Here is a 19,454-nt window from a genome sequence, read left to right as displayed (position 1 = left end):
GATAGAGTCCTTTTACTACTAGATTCATAATGTCTTTGCTTATAAATACATGTAAAACCCTATTTTAAAATTATCATTCACAAGCTTTCAAGTACTCAAAGCCTCATGCTATATTCAATACAAAAGTTCTCTTATTTTCGCACTTTTAATTCTCGCGTTTTTACTACTTTCTGTAATTATATTATAAGCAATATTTTTTAGCACAACAAGAGCTATAAAAGGAGCATTTCTATTTAAAAGTCAAATTTGATGTCTCAAGTTTCAAGCGAGATGATACTCAAATGAATATCTCTATATGTTATCCAAAAAAATAAATGACATTTAATTGGTGAAAGTGGTTGAAATTAATATCATTATAAATATTGTATCACCAATTTAAATTGATTAAATTAAATTAATTAGAAATATACTATAACTTATATACAAACTATATATTTTGTAAATTATAATCATAAAAGTAATGTAAAGTGATTATAAATTAATAATAAAGTAAATTAATTCCCCATCGACAGGATGCATGCTAATACTATTTTTTTTTTTAGGGAAAAGAGAGATTATATTAAAGAACACACGTACATGGAAGATGGAGATGACCCTCCACAAAGGACGGGGGTTCATTCCAAACATGATCATAATACTATTAATAAATGACATAATCATTTTTAACGTGGCATGGAGAATCAAACTCATTCGTACACAAACCTTATTTAATAGGAATGGGATCCTAGTTCACCATCGAGATCCCTTGTTTTTTAGTGTCAAGCCCACTCATTAAAATCTCAATACCTAGGATTTACACCAAGCCTACACATTTCTCTTCTTCTACGACGACTACTGCTTAATTTCAAACAACCTCGCTCACACTTCTACACTACAACTAATTTTGAGGGTAGATTTGTGTAAGCTAAGGTTGAGTAAACCTTTAATGAAGAACATGCTAAAGGCTTAGCTTCACTCGACTATGCTGGTAGAATTAAGGGTTATTTCCGAGTTTTGTGATCTGTCTAAGGTGGAAGCACTTGGGATTATATAGCACTTGGGAACATATCTTACATATTGATTTGTAGATAATTCAAGAAAAATAAAAATATTTGATTCTCCAACAAATGACCATCTACAATCGTTGTTGATGCAAGATGTTACATATTTACCCGACGCTATTGTCAATTTATCAGATAATGCTTGTTGCGAGCTCATGGGGAACTGTACAGTATCCAACTATGCATTATAATTTATCAATCATTCAATTACAAACATACACGTGAATATATTCAATTCGTACTAATATAACTCATATATCTCTCCATTAATTGCGCGTCTACATATTTATAATTAAGTTTGATAACATGATTGATTTATTTATTTTTAAAAAAATACGCACAAAAAGCTGATAAGCATAGATAATTATGGGGTTTGTGATGTCAATTTATAAGGCCCACACAATTTGTCGGAAATTGATTTGTGGCCTGAGACCGTGGGATTGTACAAGTTGTTGTAGTAGCTAAGGTGTGTCGTGTGTGTACAGACTCACTGAAATGATAATTTATGGAGTATTTGATAGTATAATTATAGGTTTATCGGAAAATAAAGTGAAAGTGATAGGTTATCAAATGTGTTGAGCATAGGCATGGAGCATCCAACGGTTGAGGAATAGCCATCCGCGGAAACTTGGAGCCGCTATTGCCCAATACTTGGGAATCTAACCTAACCACGCACTCACGCACCCAATCCCAATCTCTCTCTCTCCGCACACCACCCCCTCAACCCAGCTAACTCAACTCTAGTTAACCACTCAAAAACTTCAACCCCACTCTTCCCCTTTCCTATGCCTCCACTTCCTCTACCACTTTTATATATATCCATTCTCATTGCTTCTCTGCAATCCTATTACTCTCTCTCTCTCTCTCTCAGAAGCCAAAGGCCAAAGAAGCCATCCATCAAAGCTGTGTGAGCTGGAATCGGAGAAGGTCCTGATCTATAGAGCTAAGTGAATAGAAATATGAGTTGCAATGGATGCCGCGTGCTTCGAAAAGGGTGCAGCGAAACCTGTATTCTAAGACCTTGTTTGCAGTGGATCGAGAGCACCGAGGCACAAGGCCACGCCACCGTCTTCGTCGCCAAGTTCTTCGGCCGCGCCGGCCTCATGTCCTTCATCTCCGCCGTCCCTGAAACGCAGAGGCCTGGTAATTACCACTCCTCATTTTGTCTTCATCTAACAATGGAAGAATTTGATTTTCTAAGCTTTGGTTTGTGGCGCAGCTCTCTTTCAGTCGTTGCTGTTCGAAGCAGCCGGGAGGACCGTCAATCCGGTCAATGGGGCGGTGGGCCTTCTGGGCACCGGCAACTGGCACGTCTGCCAGGCGGCCGTCGAGACCGTACTCCGCGGCGGCGCCTTGAAGCCGATTCCGGAGCTCCTCGGCGGAGAGTCGGCGCCCGACGACGCCTCCGACTGCACCGACATGTTCCGCCTCCAGCATCATGCCTGTCCTAGCTCGAAACGGCGCCGTTTGCCCGATGAGCCGCCCAAAGTCATGCAGTTGGCCGATCTTGATCTCAGTTTGACGCCCGGCAAGAAGGGCGGCGCTTTGCCGGAGAAGCGGCGGCTCGGCAGCCCCTCCATGAATTCCGAAGGATCTGTCACCACCACTTGTACCGGAGATTGTCGAGCAAATGAATTGAAGTTGTTGAATTTGTTTAATTAAATTACTAGGCGAGGAGGGGAGAGAATATTTTTGCTAGGTTTATTTTTGTTTTCCATTTTGAAGTCGTCGGCGCAAGATTTCCAACTTTTCCTTGTTGATTATGTGTACAAGGAAAAAGTAGGGGAAAATGAATGTATTGCCAACGATTATTCGCTTCCTTATCTGTAATTGCTCACTCATCTTCTTCTATTTTCTGCGTCCAATGACTGTTGGAATTTGAATAATTGAGTTGCTTTTAGCTTTTTCTACTTTCTTGTATTCTTATGCATCATGCCATCCCCTACCTTACCTTATTATTTCAATGCAACTTCTGACAACAATTTTGGAATTCCTAATTCAATAAAGTCAGTGAAATTGTTAATTAAATTTTTTACGACGCCTACAAATATTAAATTAAGAGGTGGGAGGACCATTATTAATTAAAAGTTTGTAGAATAATGATTTTTTTTCTTCTAGTGTTTATCTGGTACCACGTCACCATCCATGTACCATCCTCCATTTTCCACAGTAACTTTGATTTATCATTGGATTATTCCATGAAAAAACCGTAGAAAGCTGACAAGAGATGCTGTCACTTTTCTCCACAAATTAGTCTCGCATTCGCATATATGCCCACTAATCACCGTCTAAATCTAAATCTAAATATATAGGAAAAGAATATAGTTTAATTAATTAAGTTGTGCGATGTAGGAATAGCATGTCGTGTCCATCGATAATTTTAAGGAATGAAGCTATAAAAAATCAATAAATCTATGCAGCCACATTGTGGCAACCCACACACTAATATAATAAGGATAATCTTGATTTATTTAATTTATTTTTTTTAATAAAAATAGGATTTAGTTATTTTATTATATTCTCTATATTGTACTTATTTTTTTAAATTTTTTTTGCATTTTTTATTTTTAATTTATTATTTAATAAAAATAAAAAAGTTACCAAAAAATTGCAAAAAAATTACTATAATGTAGAGAATATGATAAAATGACTAAATCTTATTTTTATTTTAAAAAATAAGTTAAATAAATTAAATTATTTTCTACTTAAGTAAATTGTGGACAGCCACAGTGTGGCTGTTTAGCATTACTCATAAAAAAAATATCTAACGCTGTGGCCTCTGCTTTGACCTCAAATCCACATAAGACATGCGTGGCGAAGAGGTAAGTTTGCTTATAAAAACCACGATTTCGTACCTATCCAAACTTGAAGAATATGATTGGGCAGACAGTTCCAGGAAAATTGAGTACCTTTTTGTAATTTATTATATAAAGAATTTTGGACTAGTTGGGCTTTGTTTGCACACAGTTGGGGTTGGGGTCTTAATTTTGATTGGCTTTTATTAATGGGCAGTGTGAGTTTTTGGGGACCTTTCGGCGGACACAACAGCTTCTTAAATTGGTTGGAGAGAGAAACTATCAAGTTGGCTTTTCGAGTGTGTTAAGAGGCGTGGCATCATGTGGCCCTATTTCTCTTTGAAATTTGTAACTCACTCTCTATTACCATATTAATTATGAGATGGGAGATTTTTCACCCCAAAACAACAGAGTATGGAACTAGCGCAATTGCTTCCTTATCCGCCATCAACATGAATTAATTACGCTTTGCTGTTATCAAATCTCACGTCATAACGGACTATTAATCAAACACTATTTTTTTGCTAGAATCTCATGCTTGTAATTTTATATTTAGTCTAATTTGTAGTATTAATTTATATTATTCGATTATTGAACAAATTAATTATTTTAATGCCCTAGTTTATAATATGTATTATAATTATGTAGTATATCTTGTATCTCAAAAAACTCAGAACCTAACCGTCATTTATTTATTTTTATCAGATTTTATAATATAATAAAAATTTGTGTAAACAGAGAATTACTATTATATTTCATTTTGAACAAATCTATACATTTTACGAACAGATCAATATAGCTAACGAATAGACGTATTTGGTAAAAAAAGAGAAAAACTCGCCACCAGCAAGATTCGAACCTGGGGCAAATTATTGTTCATGCGGTACATTGATTTATTCATCAAATTTATACATCTGTTCGTTTTTGTTTCACGAATTCTCTATTATCTAAATATTTAGCATTCTCTATTTAACCTCTCTCTCTATATATATATATATATATAAATTGAAGAGAGCGCAATGGCATTTATGTAACCGTCGCATTAAGAGGGATTTTTTTTAATTAGAATTATAAGAGGTATTTGAATATAATTAATTATGCAACTCGCACGTAAGCGGGACCTCAACACCATACAACTGTGGGAAACAATTGAACACCACACAACTATGGGAAACAACTGTGAGAAAGCTACACCGCACGCAGACGGGAATACAACACCACCTAAAAGTGAAAAAACATCACAACACACATGCAAGATTGAACCCAAAACCTCTCACAAATAAGAGTTTTTGGGTGCCTCAACTTTGTAAATCTATACAATACTAATACAACTTTGACAACATTTGAAAATAGTTTAAAATCAAATACAATCTTTATTGCCAATGAGACCTAGTTCAAGTATAAAGGTCAGACACTCTAAAATTCTCATTTCTGAGAGGTTTTGGGTTCAATTTCGTCTGCGTGACTGCATCTGGTGTAACATTTTTCCACCTTTGTGTGGTGTAGTGGTTCCGTTTGCGTGTGATGTAGTATATGTGTAGAGGTTATCTTCTCACCTTTGTGTAATATAGAGGTTCGCCTGCGTGCATTGTAGTATATATGTGTAGAGGTTATTTTTCCACCTTTGTGTGGTGTAGTGATTCCGTCTGCGTGCGGTGTAGTATATGTGTGACTTACTTGATGATATTATATGTATATAAATTATAATGCATAGTTTAATTTACATTAGAGAAAAAAAATACTCCCTCCGTCCACGAAATGAGTACCCATTTGTGGACGGCACGGGTTTTAAGAAATGTATGGAGTGTAGTGTGAATAGTTTAAGGGTCCCACTTTTTTAGTGTATTAATTAAAGAGATGTGTGGGGTACACTTGCCAAAAAGGGAAATGGGTACTCATTTCGTGGACGGACGAAAAAGGAAATATGGGTACTCATTTCGTGGACGGAGGGAGTACCATTTAGTATTATTATTCAAAGATAACTGTTTAAAGATTGTGTATTTTTTTTAATTACAAAAGGTATCTATATATATATGCAGTTGTCTAGAAATGAAAATTTCAAATAATAATACTAAATGGTATTTTTTTTCTCTAATGTAAATTATACTATGCTTTATAATTTTAAATGTTATGTTCCTTTCCTATATATGATACTTTAATACTAAATTAATGTCCAAGACTTGAGGTCCTGAATTCGAGTCGATACTTTAATACAAAATGATCATTTTCATTGTAAATGGTACATGTTTTTTGTTCTAAATAGGGAAAATTACATGTAAATATACAAACTTTGCTCAAAATCTATATTTGACATGAAGTTAAGATTTTACAATTAAATACACCAACTTTGTAAGTTGTTCAATTTTGACGCCGATTTCATTTCCGATGATAGGAAAAAATATCATGAAGTTAGGATTTCATTTCATTTCGTTTTGTTATTTGTCCGGTGAACTAAAAGGTGTGTGCCGGCGAGCCACGTAGGAGCTACGCCATTTTAAAATTTGGAAAAAATGAAATCGGCGTCAAAATTGAACAACTTACAAAATTGGTGTATTTAATTGTAAAATCCTAACTTCACGTCAAATATGAATTTTGAGCAAAGTTTGTGTATTTACATGCAATTCCTTAAATAAATAATATTTTTCTTTATGTCGATACTTCACTTTATGTGAAATAATACTTTTCTTGAACGCTTATTTTCATATCAAGCATTCTTGTGTGCACCATGGAGCACGGTGTTCTCGGGTCGCACTGGGAGTAAATCTGGGCATGTCTAGATTCAAATGGATACTCCAAATCCATAAATACAAGTGGATACTTCAGATTTACTCTCAGTGCGACCCAGGAGCACCGTGCTCCATGCATGGTGCACACAAGAATTTGTGTTTTCATATTAAATGGTAATTTTCTTCATATTGGATGATATGTTTCACTAGTTCGATTCAAGGATTAGCATTAAAAGAAAAAAGAAAAAGGAAGTAGGATAAAATATTTTTTTATTAAAAAAAAAAAAAACAAGAGGCCGATATAATTATATTATGAAGGATGGGGTCAAAATAGCGCGACAACTGGTTTGTGCGGTCGACGTCGCCTAATTTGGAACACGAAAATAGCACAAACAAACTAATGCGATTCAAGTCATCCGTTACTATTTTATTACTAACATATAATAATATCATGCATACTATTAGATATAGTAGCGCACAGTAATAATAGCAAAATATACATATACAATATAATAAAAATTGTCATACCTCTAACTCTAACTTAATGCAATTAATATTTTAAAGTATTGCTATTCACATGCTTCAGGAAGAGAACCGGGGCTCCGATTCCCTTTGTGACGAACTGTGGGAGGCGTTCCAACAGGCGAGAGAAAAAGTTGTATTTGAGTTTTTTCACGCTAGACGTGAAGCAAACAGAGCTGCCCATGAGCTAGCTCGTTTCGCTTTTGATGTGTCTGATGTAATGATCTGGAAGTCGGGTTTCCCACCCTGGCTCCTAGATATTGTTCGTTCTGATTTTCAGGAATGAAATCTTCTTCTTTTTTCAAAAAAAAAATATATATTTTAAAGTATTTGGCATGTTTTTCTAATAATGTCTTAAGATTATATTTTAGCAATCGGCATCTGCTCCAGAGGTACAATAATATGGTCCAGCAATTGGCATTTGTCCCAGAGGTACAATAACATGGTCTATAAGAGGTCCATAAATTACAGTGCTCTAAACCCTTTCTTTTCCATAGACAATAATTGGCATATATATAATAAATCAGTTATCACATAAAACAAAACAAAAGAAATCTTAATGTATTAATTTGCAAAGCCTTTTCAAAATATACTCCATTAAATAAAATATCCTCTTAACTAATGTTTTTGATGGAACCCTGTGAAGGATTATGCTATGCTAAAAAATAACAAATCTAACATAAAGCGAGAAAAACGTAAGGATGATTGGAAACTTTGGAACTTTGTATTGATATTGAGTACTTTGCGTGTGCGTAATGTGTAGCTTGTGAACAACGTGTTTTTATAATGAGACTTTACATATATATTTATAGACAAAATCTTGAGAATCCTAGTAGGAATAGGACTTTATTTAAAACTGAATAGAACTATAATTCATAAAGCATATCCACACCTTCAAGTCAATCTTCCACTTTATCTGGCGTGCGACTTCTTTAAGGTAACTCCAAATCCCGACAATTCTGGGTTTTTGCTTAGCCAGCAACGCTGTTAAGCCTGTTATCGGTCTAATTAAGTTGGTTTTGCTTTAATTCATTGATTTTTCAAAGGGTACAAACTTTTGTCCTCATCAGATTTAATGCAAGAATCTCATAGGAGTAATTTCAAATCTAATTTATAAATATGCAAATCTAAATTATAACTAGCACACCAACATGTAAACTGCACATAAAGTTCATGTGAAAAAACGAGCCTTAGCGTGCTCCGAGCTCGATTATTAACCTTTAATTGTAATAATTTTATTTCATCCTATAATTTGAACGTTGGATGAACAACAAAATTGATGAGCCTAAAAGTCAAGAAACAGGACGTTGAACACAAGAAAAGAAGAGCATAATTTTTTTGTTATCTTGAAAGGGGGATGAAAATCCTGACTCGGCTAATACGAGTTTTGGGCTAATTAGTTAGAGATTCTTAAGATAATTAGGATTGGACCTCCTAATGAGGTTAATTCTATTAAGTTGAGCTCAATTTAATTAACTTCATTAATGTTAATTCATTCTACTAAAGAACTAAGACTGCGCTACTCGCTTTGATCCATATTACAAGGCCATCAAATTGATACACCATACACCAATAATTACTCGTTCAAGACCAACAAGTAGTATCATAATAGTGGTTCTAATAGATCTTTGTATTTATAACACGGTCTACTTAAACCGATCTTTAAAAATCCCTATACTCTCAACATTTAGAGTATAAAATTGTTAGCATGGATACTAATAGCTCAAAGAGTCTCCCTCAGTTCTCTATTGAAAATTACAAACTATAGAAGTTTAGGGTTTGGAGCTATCTCACTGCCAAAATCACCTAATGTAGCGGTTGATTAAAAAAAGACTTGTCATCATTAGAGAAAAGGTCACATAGGTCACTACAACCCTTGGTGTAAGGCCTATAACTGAGATTAAGCTTAAGGACCCAACTGGCTTTATAGTCGAGGAAAGAAGACAAGACAACCTCGACAACATCACTTGGAATATTATCTCAATAAGATTTTCAAATGTGCCAACACAAAAGAAATGTGGGAGTGGGATACCCTAGAGAGCCTTTGTGCCGGATAAGAGAAAATCAAACAAAACAAGCTTGCGGTAGCTTGTTAGAAGTTTGACGACTTCAGAAGCTTACAATAAATTATTTATTTATTATAAATATTGTGTGTGAATGAGGTTTCAAATATAAGGGGTGATTTCCAAAAAAAAAAAAAGAAATACTACAATTTCGTACAATTTCGTGGACCAACGAAATTAATATGACTATAATTTATGTGGACAAAAGGAGTCTAATTTATTGTGATAACTTTGGTGTAAAGACAAATTCAAAGGAACTACGAACTCACAAGGCTAGCAAACACATAGAGAGGAAGTACAATATCAACATAGATATAGTGAGGATGGGAAACATAGTGGTGACCAAGATTGCATTCTAGCACAACATAGCAAATCCTTACACAAAGGCCTTGTAGCCCGACGTACGTTCAACCGTCATGTGAAGAAATGAGAGTGAAATGCGTCAAGCAACTTTTGAGTATAAATGGGAGGATTTTTAGACTAGCGTATACTAGAAAGCATGTTTTTAGTATAAGTGGGAGATTGTTAGGTTTGAATACTACAAAGCATGCTTTAGAGCTGCTTAGTATTGCAAAATCTTATAAGAATTATTATTTTGTTACATATTTTGCTATTTAATTTATTCTTTAAATTGTAATGCAAATTATATTTGGTACTCTGCATTGTAGACAAATGGTTGATCGAGAATTAAAGAATATCACATTGCCATTCCTTGTAGAATAAGCTAGTTCATATTTTAAATAGATCCGAAGAATCTATTGTGAAAGAATGGAGTATCTATTTGTGAAATTATCTTGTCTTGACTAATTATTGATATTAATGCCTTTATTACATTGAAACATATTCATAATCAAATAAGTTATTTATGGTTTACGACATTAAGAATGAGGTCTCGAGAAATTGTTATTTCTTAATTTATACTAATATTATTATGCATAGATGGCTTATTATTCACTGCTCTAATGTATCGATGAGTGAGGATTTTTCATAAATATTTTCGATATCTTAGTAATGGTAATTTATTCTAGAGAAGTATTATATTATTCTATAAAATTGTGTCTCGAGTGAGCTCGAGTTGATGATGTCCACTTGATGTGCTCATCATAAGGTTTATTGTGCTAAAATCCAGCCGGGTGAATTTATTTTCAAGTCTAATAATTGTGATAAAGTAATTAATTATACTCTTGGATAATACATTAATTCATTAAAGTGTGAGCAAACTTTAATTAACTAATGGACATGCAATATCTTAAACATATGAAACAATTGATGCCTGATTGTGGCACTTTTGATTACGTTTTAAAATTCTCTCTAGTTCCAGAAACACTTTTACATTTTCGCAGTTTAATTTCGTACAAACAATCTACTACTTTTTAGTATTTTCATTCGTGTGCAAGAAACAAGATTGTGCCATTTACTTTAGGTACTTTTATTTCAAGTATTTACCTTTGCTTAATGATGTGTTTATGTTATTTTGTATTTACACTTTTCAATACGTGTGAGTAGTCCCCTTGGTAAGGTTACGGGGTGGAAATAATTATTGTCAATATGTAAAACTATTGTGAGGCATTTGTGCTCTCGGTTGAGTCTAGAAGTTCCTGGATCTGGGCAGAACCATGGCCAGTAAGGACCTAACGAAAAAACTCTGCTCGGTGTTATCCTGTCCATATCAAGCAAAGGTCAGATGCCCTGGGTGTGACAACCAGTAAGGCGCTGACCGAGTAGCTGAGCAATACCACCTCAAGGTGTTGTAGATCCATCCGACGAGGAAAGGATTGATGGGATACACTGTCCTCCCTCGATCTTGGGCTTCTCTAGTGACTACACATCAACTGTGACGAGGCATAAAGCCATACTTATCAAACAAGGAAGGCGCTTACTGTATCGTACATATGACTATGACCGGTCGGCTGTGAGTCGAAAATGTCAATCCCGTGAGTCATATGTGCTCAGGGTGCAGTTCCGGGGACCTTGGGAGAGAAGGTTGATGAGGGCCATACTTGGTGGATAACGGGTATGGCTACTATCTACGGAGAAGTGAAGTACAACCTTATGATCGGGGAAAAACCGTGATCTTCGGACCAAGTGATTACAATGGACTCAACCATCCCAAATGTGAAGTATAATCTCTTAAAACGCTCCAATGTCTTTGGGCCACGCCTTGAGGTTATACGGAGCATGTACGGATCTTCAGTATGCCTATGGCCAATGCAAATATCGACAACAGTTATGACCTAACCGAAAGCCTTACCCCCTTTTATATTTGATCTTCGTTTAGTTTATTTGTGCAGGTTATACAGATTGAGACTTGTGACACCTCAATTTGTCTTCGGAGAACAAAGTGGTTCCTCACTCCCTGTGGGATTCGACCCTATACTTGCTGCTAAGACTGTTCTTTGGTTGTGAGCAATAGGAGCGTGTACTGTCTGTCTAGGGCATACACATATATTTTGATCATACCGCATGACGGGTGCGTGTCAGGGTGTTCAACGGTGGTCGTGGTTCGCCGGCGGTGACTTCGCTGAGAAGGGGGAGGAGATGGGCGGCGGGAGTGAAGAGAAATGAGGGAGGCAGGTCAACTGAAATGAGTAGATTAGGATTGTCTACTAATTTATACCCATAATTAAGGTTCAATTAATTAGTTATAATTAAGCTCTAATTCTTTCCTTATTTGGAAGTGTGTCTTTATTATTGGGACAACCCAATAAGGAAAGTGTGTCTTCATTAGTGGGACGGAGGGAGTAGTTAAAAGTGACAGTCATATAATTTTTCATTTAGTTTATATATTGAATGATTGAGCTGACATTTGTTTTACCAGTAGCCATTGCTTCTGTTGAGAGAGCATTTTCTGGAAAGAAGATTGTCAAGTGCGATTTGCCAAATTGTATGAAAAATGAGTGGATACATGACAATTTAGCTGTGTACATTGACAATAATATTTTCTCAACAATTGATAACGAGAAGATCTTGCAGCATTTTCAATGATAAGTACATATCGAAATAAATTATTATTGCTTTCTCAAATAGAAACTGGTGTTTACGGAACCAACACCTAAATCTATAAAGGGAAAACATAAAATTCTACCTAGTCGAGAAGGCTGCAAAGAGTAAAAATAGCTGATCGGAAACCTTGCACGAGAAAGAAAACAACTATTGTATTCGAAAATATGAGAGAGCGTAAAATCACAGTACACGAGCTCGGGCCCTATTTATAGATTTACAAGCGGAGGGGTAAAATAGTAAAAACATCTTCGGTGCATGCGTCTTGCGTGGTGGAAGGGTACGCTGGTAATTTTGATAATACGCGGGAGACCTTCCCGCGCATTTAACAACTCCTCTGATAAAAAATGTCTCCTCTGGCAAAAGCGTCTTCTCTGGTGATGTTGACATCTCTGGCGGAAGTGACTCTTCTGGCGAACACATCTTCTCTGGCAAGGACGTCTCCTCTGGCGGTAGTGGCTTCTCTGGCACGGATATATTTTCTCTGATGGCAACGACTTCTCTTGGTATTGACGACTTTTCTGACGATGACGACTTCTCTGATGGCATTGACTTCTCTGGCGAGTGTGTCTCTTCTGTCATATTTGACCCGCCAGTGGGGTTGATTCCTCTGATTTGTATTCTTCCCCTACTCTGCACATATTACTCCTCATCAACCACTCCCCCCTCTGGTCTGGTTGAACCGGGTATTCTTCGTGTTCAACCAGTGGGGTATTGTGAAAGCCCAAACTATGCTGTTTTCCTTGATCCCTGCAAGTCATGAAGATATAAGTACTCTAATTTCATAAGAAAGCAAAGATAAACCCTGTAAATTGCCCTCTGGTATTTTTATTATTCCCACCCTCCCTGGTCTGGCTAGTTCACTCTGGAGTATTGCCACTAGCCAGAGGACTCGCCCGCGTGGATGACGTCACCTGCATTAAATGCCTGCCCGATCTACAGTACTTTTCCCGTACCCCGAGGTTACTTTTTAACCTTTGCGTCCTTTCGTCTCTCCGTAGGAATCCTCATCCGTCGATTATTTCCCGTGTGCCACGCGTCGTTCATCCCGTATGCTGGTGGTTACCCGCGTACAATATTACTTAGTCGATTCGAACTCCCACTTTTCACTATTCTTCTTCTCCAAGCTTTCCGAACGATTTTTCTGCATTTTCCGGCGATTCCCTCACTGTTCCGGCATCCTCCCGCGACCCTTCCGCTCCAGGTTTTACCGTCCATCTTTCTCTGGCCTAGGTAACTCGCGCATCCTCTTCACTGCAATTTTGTGTTTAATCGTAGCGTAGTGGTATAACTGTTGGTGCTCTGATTGAGCGTGTTAGAAACCCTAGGATTGGCATTTCCCATCATGGCCTGCACCTCCACCCCTCAACCCTCTCGCTCGCCTTCTCCTTCTGCCCGAGACCCTTCATCTTCCTCCCCCTCGCAGCAAGATCTCGAAAATCTTCCTTCCCCCTCTGTTTCTGACGAATCTCAAACTGCGCCCTCTCCCCCTCCACCTAAGAAAAAGGGGAAGAAGACCCCCCAACCCCCCAAAAGTGTTCTTCCATCCCGTCTTAGTGTCGCGGAGGTGGAAAAATTGAGAAGCAAATGTAGGCGTCCTGATGGTTTAAAGTTCGAGGCCTTCTCTAAGGGTTCAACGCCTCCCGAGAACCTTCACCATCCCAAGATGATAGTTGTTTGGAAAGCCCAGATAGATGCTGGTTTAAGGCTCCCTCCTCCTACCTTGCTGGTCGATGTTTGTAATTATTTTCACATCCCTTTCTTCCAAGTCGCCCCTTCTGCTATCCGAAGGCTATATGCCTTCCATGTTTTGTGCCGGGCTCACGGTGTTGGGGACACCGCAAAACTGTTCTGTCAGACCCAGACCCTTCGCATGCAGGGCAGTCCCCTGTATAGCTTTGCCGCTCATCCAAAACATCCTACTACCTTTCTCTCCTCTTTGAATTCTTTCGATAAGGGCTTCCTGAAGCATTATTGTTATGTGCGCACCCTTTTCGGCACCTGGCGCGATTATCATGCTTTGGAGCTGGAATGGCATAAGCTTCGCACTACTTATAAACCAGCTTCTCCCGAGGTCCCTTATACCCGTGACCAGAGTATTATAACCCACCTTAACGCCTTGAACAAGGCCCAGCCCCTAGACTGTAGGTACCTTGCTGAGAATAATTCATCTCTGGCATACAATGGTCTATTTCCCCTGTACCCAGAGAAATCAATAGGTAAAAAATATACATTAAAAAACATATTAGCTTTTGTTACCCTGATTTTAATGTTGTGAAATTTTGGTTCGCAGATATGGCTTGGAGGCGCAAGTGTGGGGACAATTTGCCCGACATTCCCTCTCTTGCTGGCAGCGGGGAACATGGCACAGGTGGTTCTGCCTCCGGGACAAATCCCTCGGAGCAGCCTACTGGGGCCAAGCTGACCCCTATTCTTCCTGTAGTTGAAATCCCAGAGGGGAATGTGGAAGCCTCACGTCCTTTTGACGCGGAGGAAGTTGATGCGGGAGCCCTTGTTCATCGGGGTAGACGCTCCAGCGCTGGTGATGCTGCTGGCACCTGTGAAGAAGATATCCAAATCGTGGATATTACTGATGAGGTTCCTTCGCCCGATTCAGCTCCCGGTGCCCCCCTTGCTGAGCTTTCGAAGAAAAGGAAGAGGGGCTCCCTAATCTCTGTAGGTGAGAAGGAAAAACAGGAGGGCCTGAAAAAGGCCGGCAAATCTTCAGAGCCAGCAAGGAAGTCTGCTGGTGGTGTAAAGATTCTCCCCTCTGCTGGGGACAAGGGCAATGGGCCAGCTAAGAAGTCAGCTGGTGGTTCTAAGGTTCTCCCCTCGACCGGTGGAAAAGGTAAGGGCAAAGCTGTGGTGCCCTCGGCTGATGAACCAGAGGATCTTGTTCCTGGGCCGATTTCGAGTTTATCGGGGCAGGAATTGATTGATGCCTTGATAGCTCGTGTCCACTCAAAGGACCAAGAGAAAATGGAGAAGCTGTCCCGACCGGCTTTAGCTACTCAGCTCTGCCGGTTGGCTCTTCAGGTATCCTGCATCTTATACTCTTTGTTAAAAATTTTAAATTACTAACCTTTTATTGTTTTGTTGGAACCCATTTTATTTTCTTGCAGGTGGAGTCGGGGATGTGGGGGGCTGTTAAATGCATCCATGACTACGAGGTGGCAGAGAAAGAGAGAGAGAAGGAACAAGCGGACGTTGCCAAGCGTGACGATGCTGTCGCTGGGGTGGTGGAACGCCTGAGTAAAGCTGAAGCGGAGATTACTGATTTGAAGGCCCGGCTAGCTCAAATAGAAGTAGAGAAGTCCTCTCTGGTTTCTGAATTGACCAGAGCAACTAAAGAAAGCCATACGAGCCTTGCCAGGTTCAAGGCAGAGTATGAGCAGGCCTATAATGCGACTCGGCGTGATTGGAAAAAGACATCTGCAGAAGCTCAGAATCGCGCTTATATCCTGGGGGTACGAGATCAGCGCCTGGAGTATTTCTTATCTCCACAGGGCCAACACTTCCTGGGGGTGATGCTGGAAGGCACTCTGGAGGCTTTCAAAAAGACTCCCGAATACCTGGAGGATTTTGGACCCCTTTTTGCTTACGTGATAGAGCGTACTGCTACAAAGGCATTGGAGATGGCGGGAGCCACCCCAGAGCAACTTGCTACCCTGAACCTGCACGCCTTGATGGACAACCTCAAGGATGAGGAGATAAATAAGCTGATGGGAATCCCTGCAAATTCTCCAGGGAAGCCAGAGTGGTGGTATCCAGTGCTGGAGAAGGCCATTCCCTATTTTACTCTTGGGATTGGATCTGACTCGTTGCCTTATGCTCCCATGTATATGCCTGCTTTCTCCGCTTCCCTGGTGCGTTTTGTAAATCGGCTGCGGGATCCCTCTGGCCAGGTCACCCGGACGTTTTCTCAGTTCGGCATGGAGCCTCCCCTACCCTCTGACTTGACATCTTCTGCCTTCACCGACTCCGCCTCTTCCTCTGCTGCAGTGGATCAGCTGTTTGACCTGTACAGAGATGAGAATCTGTATGTGCAGGAGGCTGCGAAGCTGTTGGATCTGGGAGCTCGTCTTCCGAAAGTGAAGAAAGCTGGCATGCTGCCAGTATTTGCAGGGGGAGCCTCTGCTAGCCAGCCCTCCGCAAGTGGTGTCCCTCTTCTGGTCTCCTCTGCCTCTGTCCCTGCTTCCTTTACCTCCCCTGCGGATGCCTCCGTCCCTCCTGCCTAACTTGATGACAAATTTTGTAATTTCTCTAGTTTGTATAAATTGGATACTTACTTCTTGTTTTGGGGTGTACAGCTCTGCCTCATTGGCATATTTATGTGAAGTTTTTTCCTTGCTTGTGCCGCTTTTCTCCCTTCGTTCTTTACGTTGTTCTCACTGCTCATTGATGTTTGAGTTTATATTCCCGTCTTTCCCCTGCTGATTTGAGTTGACTTGTTATACTTGTTGTTGATGCTTCTCTAATCCCCTCCCTTGAGATTTCTTTTAATTTCTGCTATAAGGATCCCGTTGACTCCTCTTGGCGAGGATTTGGACGACGCCTCTGGCGAGGATTTCGATGATTCCTTTGGTGAAGATTTTGATAACTCCTCTGGCGAGGATAGTGATGACTCCTCTGGCGAGGATTGTGATGACTCCTCTGGCGAGGATTGTGATGACTCCTCTGACGAGGATTGTGATTACTCCTCTGGCGAGGATTTTTGTGACTCCTCTGGCGAGGATTTTGATGACTCCTCTGGCGAGGATTGTGACGACTCCTCTGGCGAGGATAGTGATGACTCCTCTGGCGAGGATTTGGTTGACTCTTCTGGAAAGGATTTCACCGCCTCCTCTGACGAGGATTTGGTTGATTCTTCTGGAAAGGATTTCACCGCCTCCTCTGACGAGGATTTGGTTGATTCCTCTGGAAAGGATTTCACCGCCTCCTCTGACGAGGATTTGGTTGATTCTTCTGGAAAAGATTTCACCGCCTCCTCTGACGAGGATTTGGTTGATTTCTTTGTTGGCGATTTCGTGCTTCCCATCCAAGCTGCTTCCCATCCGCGCTGCTTCCCATCCAAGCTGCTTCCCATTCAAGCTTGAGCACTCTGCGCGGAGCATGGAAGACCCGGGGGGTGCAACCAACTTTCGCGGCTTACGATTAAATAGTAACCCTCTGCGTGGAGCATGGAAGGCCCGGGTGGCACGACCAACTTTCACGGCTTACGATTAAATAGTAACCCTCTGCGTGGAGCATGGAAGGCCCTGATGGCACGACCAACTTTCACGGCTTACGATTAAATAGTAACCCTCTGCGTGGAGCATGGAAGGCCCGGGTGGCACGACCAACTTTCACGGCTTACGATTAAATAGTAACCCTCTGCGTGGAGCATGGAAGGCCCTGATGGCACGACCAACTTTCACGGCTTACGATTAAATAGTAACCCCCTGCACGGAGCATGGAAAACCCGGGGGGTGCGACCAGCTTTCGTGACTTACGGTTAAGGACAACCTCTGCGCGGAGCATGGAGGACCCGGGGGGCGTAACCAACTTTCGCGGCTTACGATTATGTGCCACCTCTGCGCGGAGCATGGAAGGCCCGGATGGCACGACCAACTTTCGCGGCTTACGATTGAAAGAACACCCTGCACGGAGCGTGGAAAACCCGGGGGGTGCGACCAGCTTTCGTGGCTTACGGTTAAAGCAACCTCTGCGCGGAGCATGGAAAACCCGGGGGGTGCAACCAACTTTCGCGGCTTATGATTAAGTGCTATCTCTGCGCGGAGCATGGAGGGCCCGGGCGGCACAACCAACTTTCGCGGCTTACGATTGACAGGAACACCCTGCACGGAGCATGGAAAACCCGGGGGGTGTGACCAACTTTCGTGGCTTACGATTAAAGCAACCTCTGCGCGGAGCATGGAAAACCCGGGGGGTGCAACCAACTTTCGCGGCTTATGATTAAGTGCTATCTCTGCGCGGAGCATGGAAGGCCCGGGTGGCACGACCAACTTTCGCGGCTTACGATTGACAGGAACACCCTGCACGGAGCATGGAAAACCCGGGGGGTGTGACCAACTTTCGTGGCTTACGGTTAAAGCAACCTCTGCGCGGAGCATGGAAAACCCGGGGGGTGCAACCAACTTTCGCGGCTTACGATTAAGTGCTATCTCTGCGCGGAGCATGGAAGGCCCGAATGGCACGACCAACTTTCGCGGCTTACGATTGTCAGGAACCTCTGCGCGGAGCATGGAGGGCCCGGATGGCACAACCAACTTTCGCGGCTTACGATTGTCAGGGACATTCTCTGTTCTGGTTGGGTGTAACCCCTCTGCTCTGGTGAAGCATGATCCCTCTGTTTTTCCCTTGGCTTGCTGAGAAGCAATTTTTGAATTTAAAAATTGGGACCTACGGGTATACACCCTACTCCCCCCTCTGGTGACATGTGCAATACTCCGTTATGAACATGTTGGCCCAAATACTTCTTACTCCCTTCTCCGGCCCATAAGTTCGTGCGGGCCCAATATCCCTTAGCCCATTTCTTAAGCTCCATATTGCCTCTATATATATCTTCCACCCTTCGCGATTTAGGTTACAATTCCCTCATTTCTTTTTCGCCGCCCCAAACTGCTCTCTTTTCCAACCCTAGATCTCCTAATCCTTTGGCATCAGCTGCCTCCTCATCCTGGTTGTAATGCCCTCAGTCGGGGGAGCGAGTCCTTTTGAGAAAGTACGCCGGCGCCCGTTGGTGACTGAAAAAACAGGACTCCCCCCCGCCTGAGGGTTTTATCTCCAAGATTCCTGAAGAAAATTTTCTCGTTGCCCTTTCTGCTCTCTCAAACCCTAGATCTGCCGACATTTTGCCTCCCTAGATCGGTTGTAAAGCACTCAAGTAAGGGAAGTTCCCCTCTGAACACTCACATCCCTGAGGGCTCCGCCCTTTCCTCTGTGCTTCTGGTGCAGATCCCTAACTTTGTGGTTGTAATGAGCGGACTTCCCTTGCTTGAGGGCGTTATTACCAGGTTTCCCAGATCTAGACGTTGGTCCTCCGGATCTGAGCGTTGATTCCTCGGATCTGGGCGTTGATTCCCCGGATCTAGTCATTGGTTTGCCCCTTTTCTGTATTTCTTCTTTGTAGCATTTTGACTTGTTATTTTTCTGGATATTCTGCAGGCATGTGGTGGAGCTAAAGTAGATCTGAGAGATGAGCATGTCCCGGCAGCGAAAGAGAACTCGAAGTATTGGATCGTAGAAGAAGAGACGTCCATCCCTGATGCTTGCTTTCCCTTTGACCTGCTAAGAAGCAGTTTTTGT

At 40.9% G+C, this 19,454-nt stretch overlaps 1 protein-coding gene across 1 annotated transcript; it reads left to right on the top strand.

Annotated features, from left to right (window-relative positions):
- The first annotated feature begins 1,287 nt into the window (after window positions 1-1,287).
- LOC131021539 (LOB domain-containing protein 38-like) lies at window positions 1,288-2,950 on the top strand. Its single transcript, XM_057950773.1, has 2 exons — window positions 1,288-2,183; window positions 2,260-2,950. The coding sequence occupies exons 1-2, from the start codon at window positions 2,000-2,002 to the stop codon at window positions 2,700-2,702; spliced, it is 627 nt and encodes a 208-aa protein (XP_057806756.1). The 5' UTR covers window positions 1,288-1,999; the 3' UTR covers window positions 2,703-2,950.
- Window positions 2,951-19,454: the final 16,504 nt, after the last annotated feature.

The sequence above is a fragment of the Salvia miltiorrhiza genome, chromosome 4 (genome assembly GCF_028751815.1).
Source record: "Salvia miltiorrhiza cultivar Shanhuang (shh) chromosome 4, IMPLAD_Smil_shh, whole genome shotgun sequence".
Lineage (NCBI taxonomy): Eukaryota > Viridiplantae > Streptophyta > Magnoliopsida > Lamiales > Lamiaceae > Salvia > Salvia miltiorrhiza.
This window is presented reverse-complemented; position numbering and strand designations above follow the sequence as displayed.

Coding starts and splice junctions, on each gene's coding strand:
- LOC131021539 (XM_057950773.1), top strand. CDS start 2,000: ATGAGTTGCAATGGATGCCGCGTGCTTCGAAAAGGGTGCAGCGAAACC. Junction 2,184..2,259: donor CCCTGAAACGCAGAGGCCTG/GTAATTACCACT, acceptor TTTGTGGCGCAG/CTCTCTTTCAGTCGTTGCTG.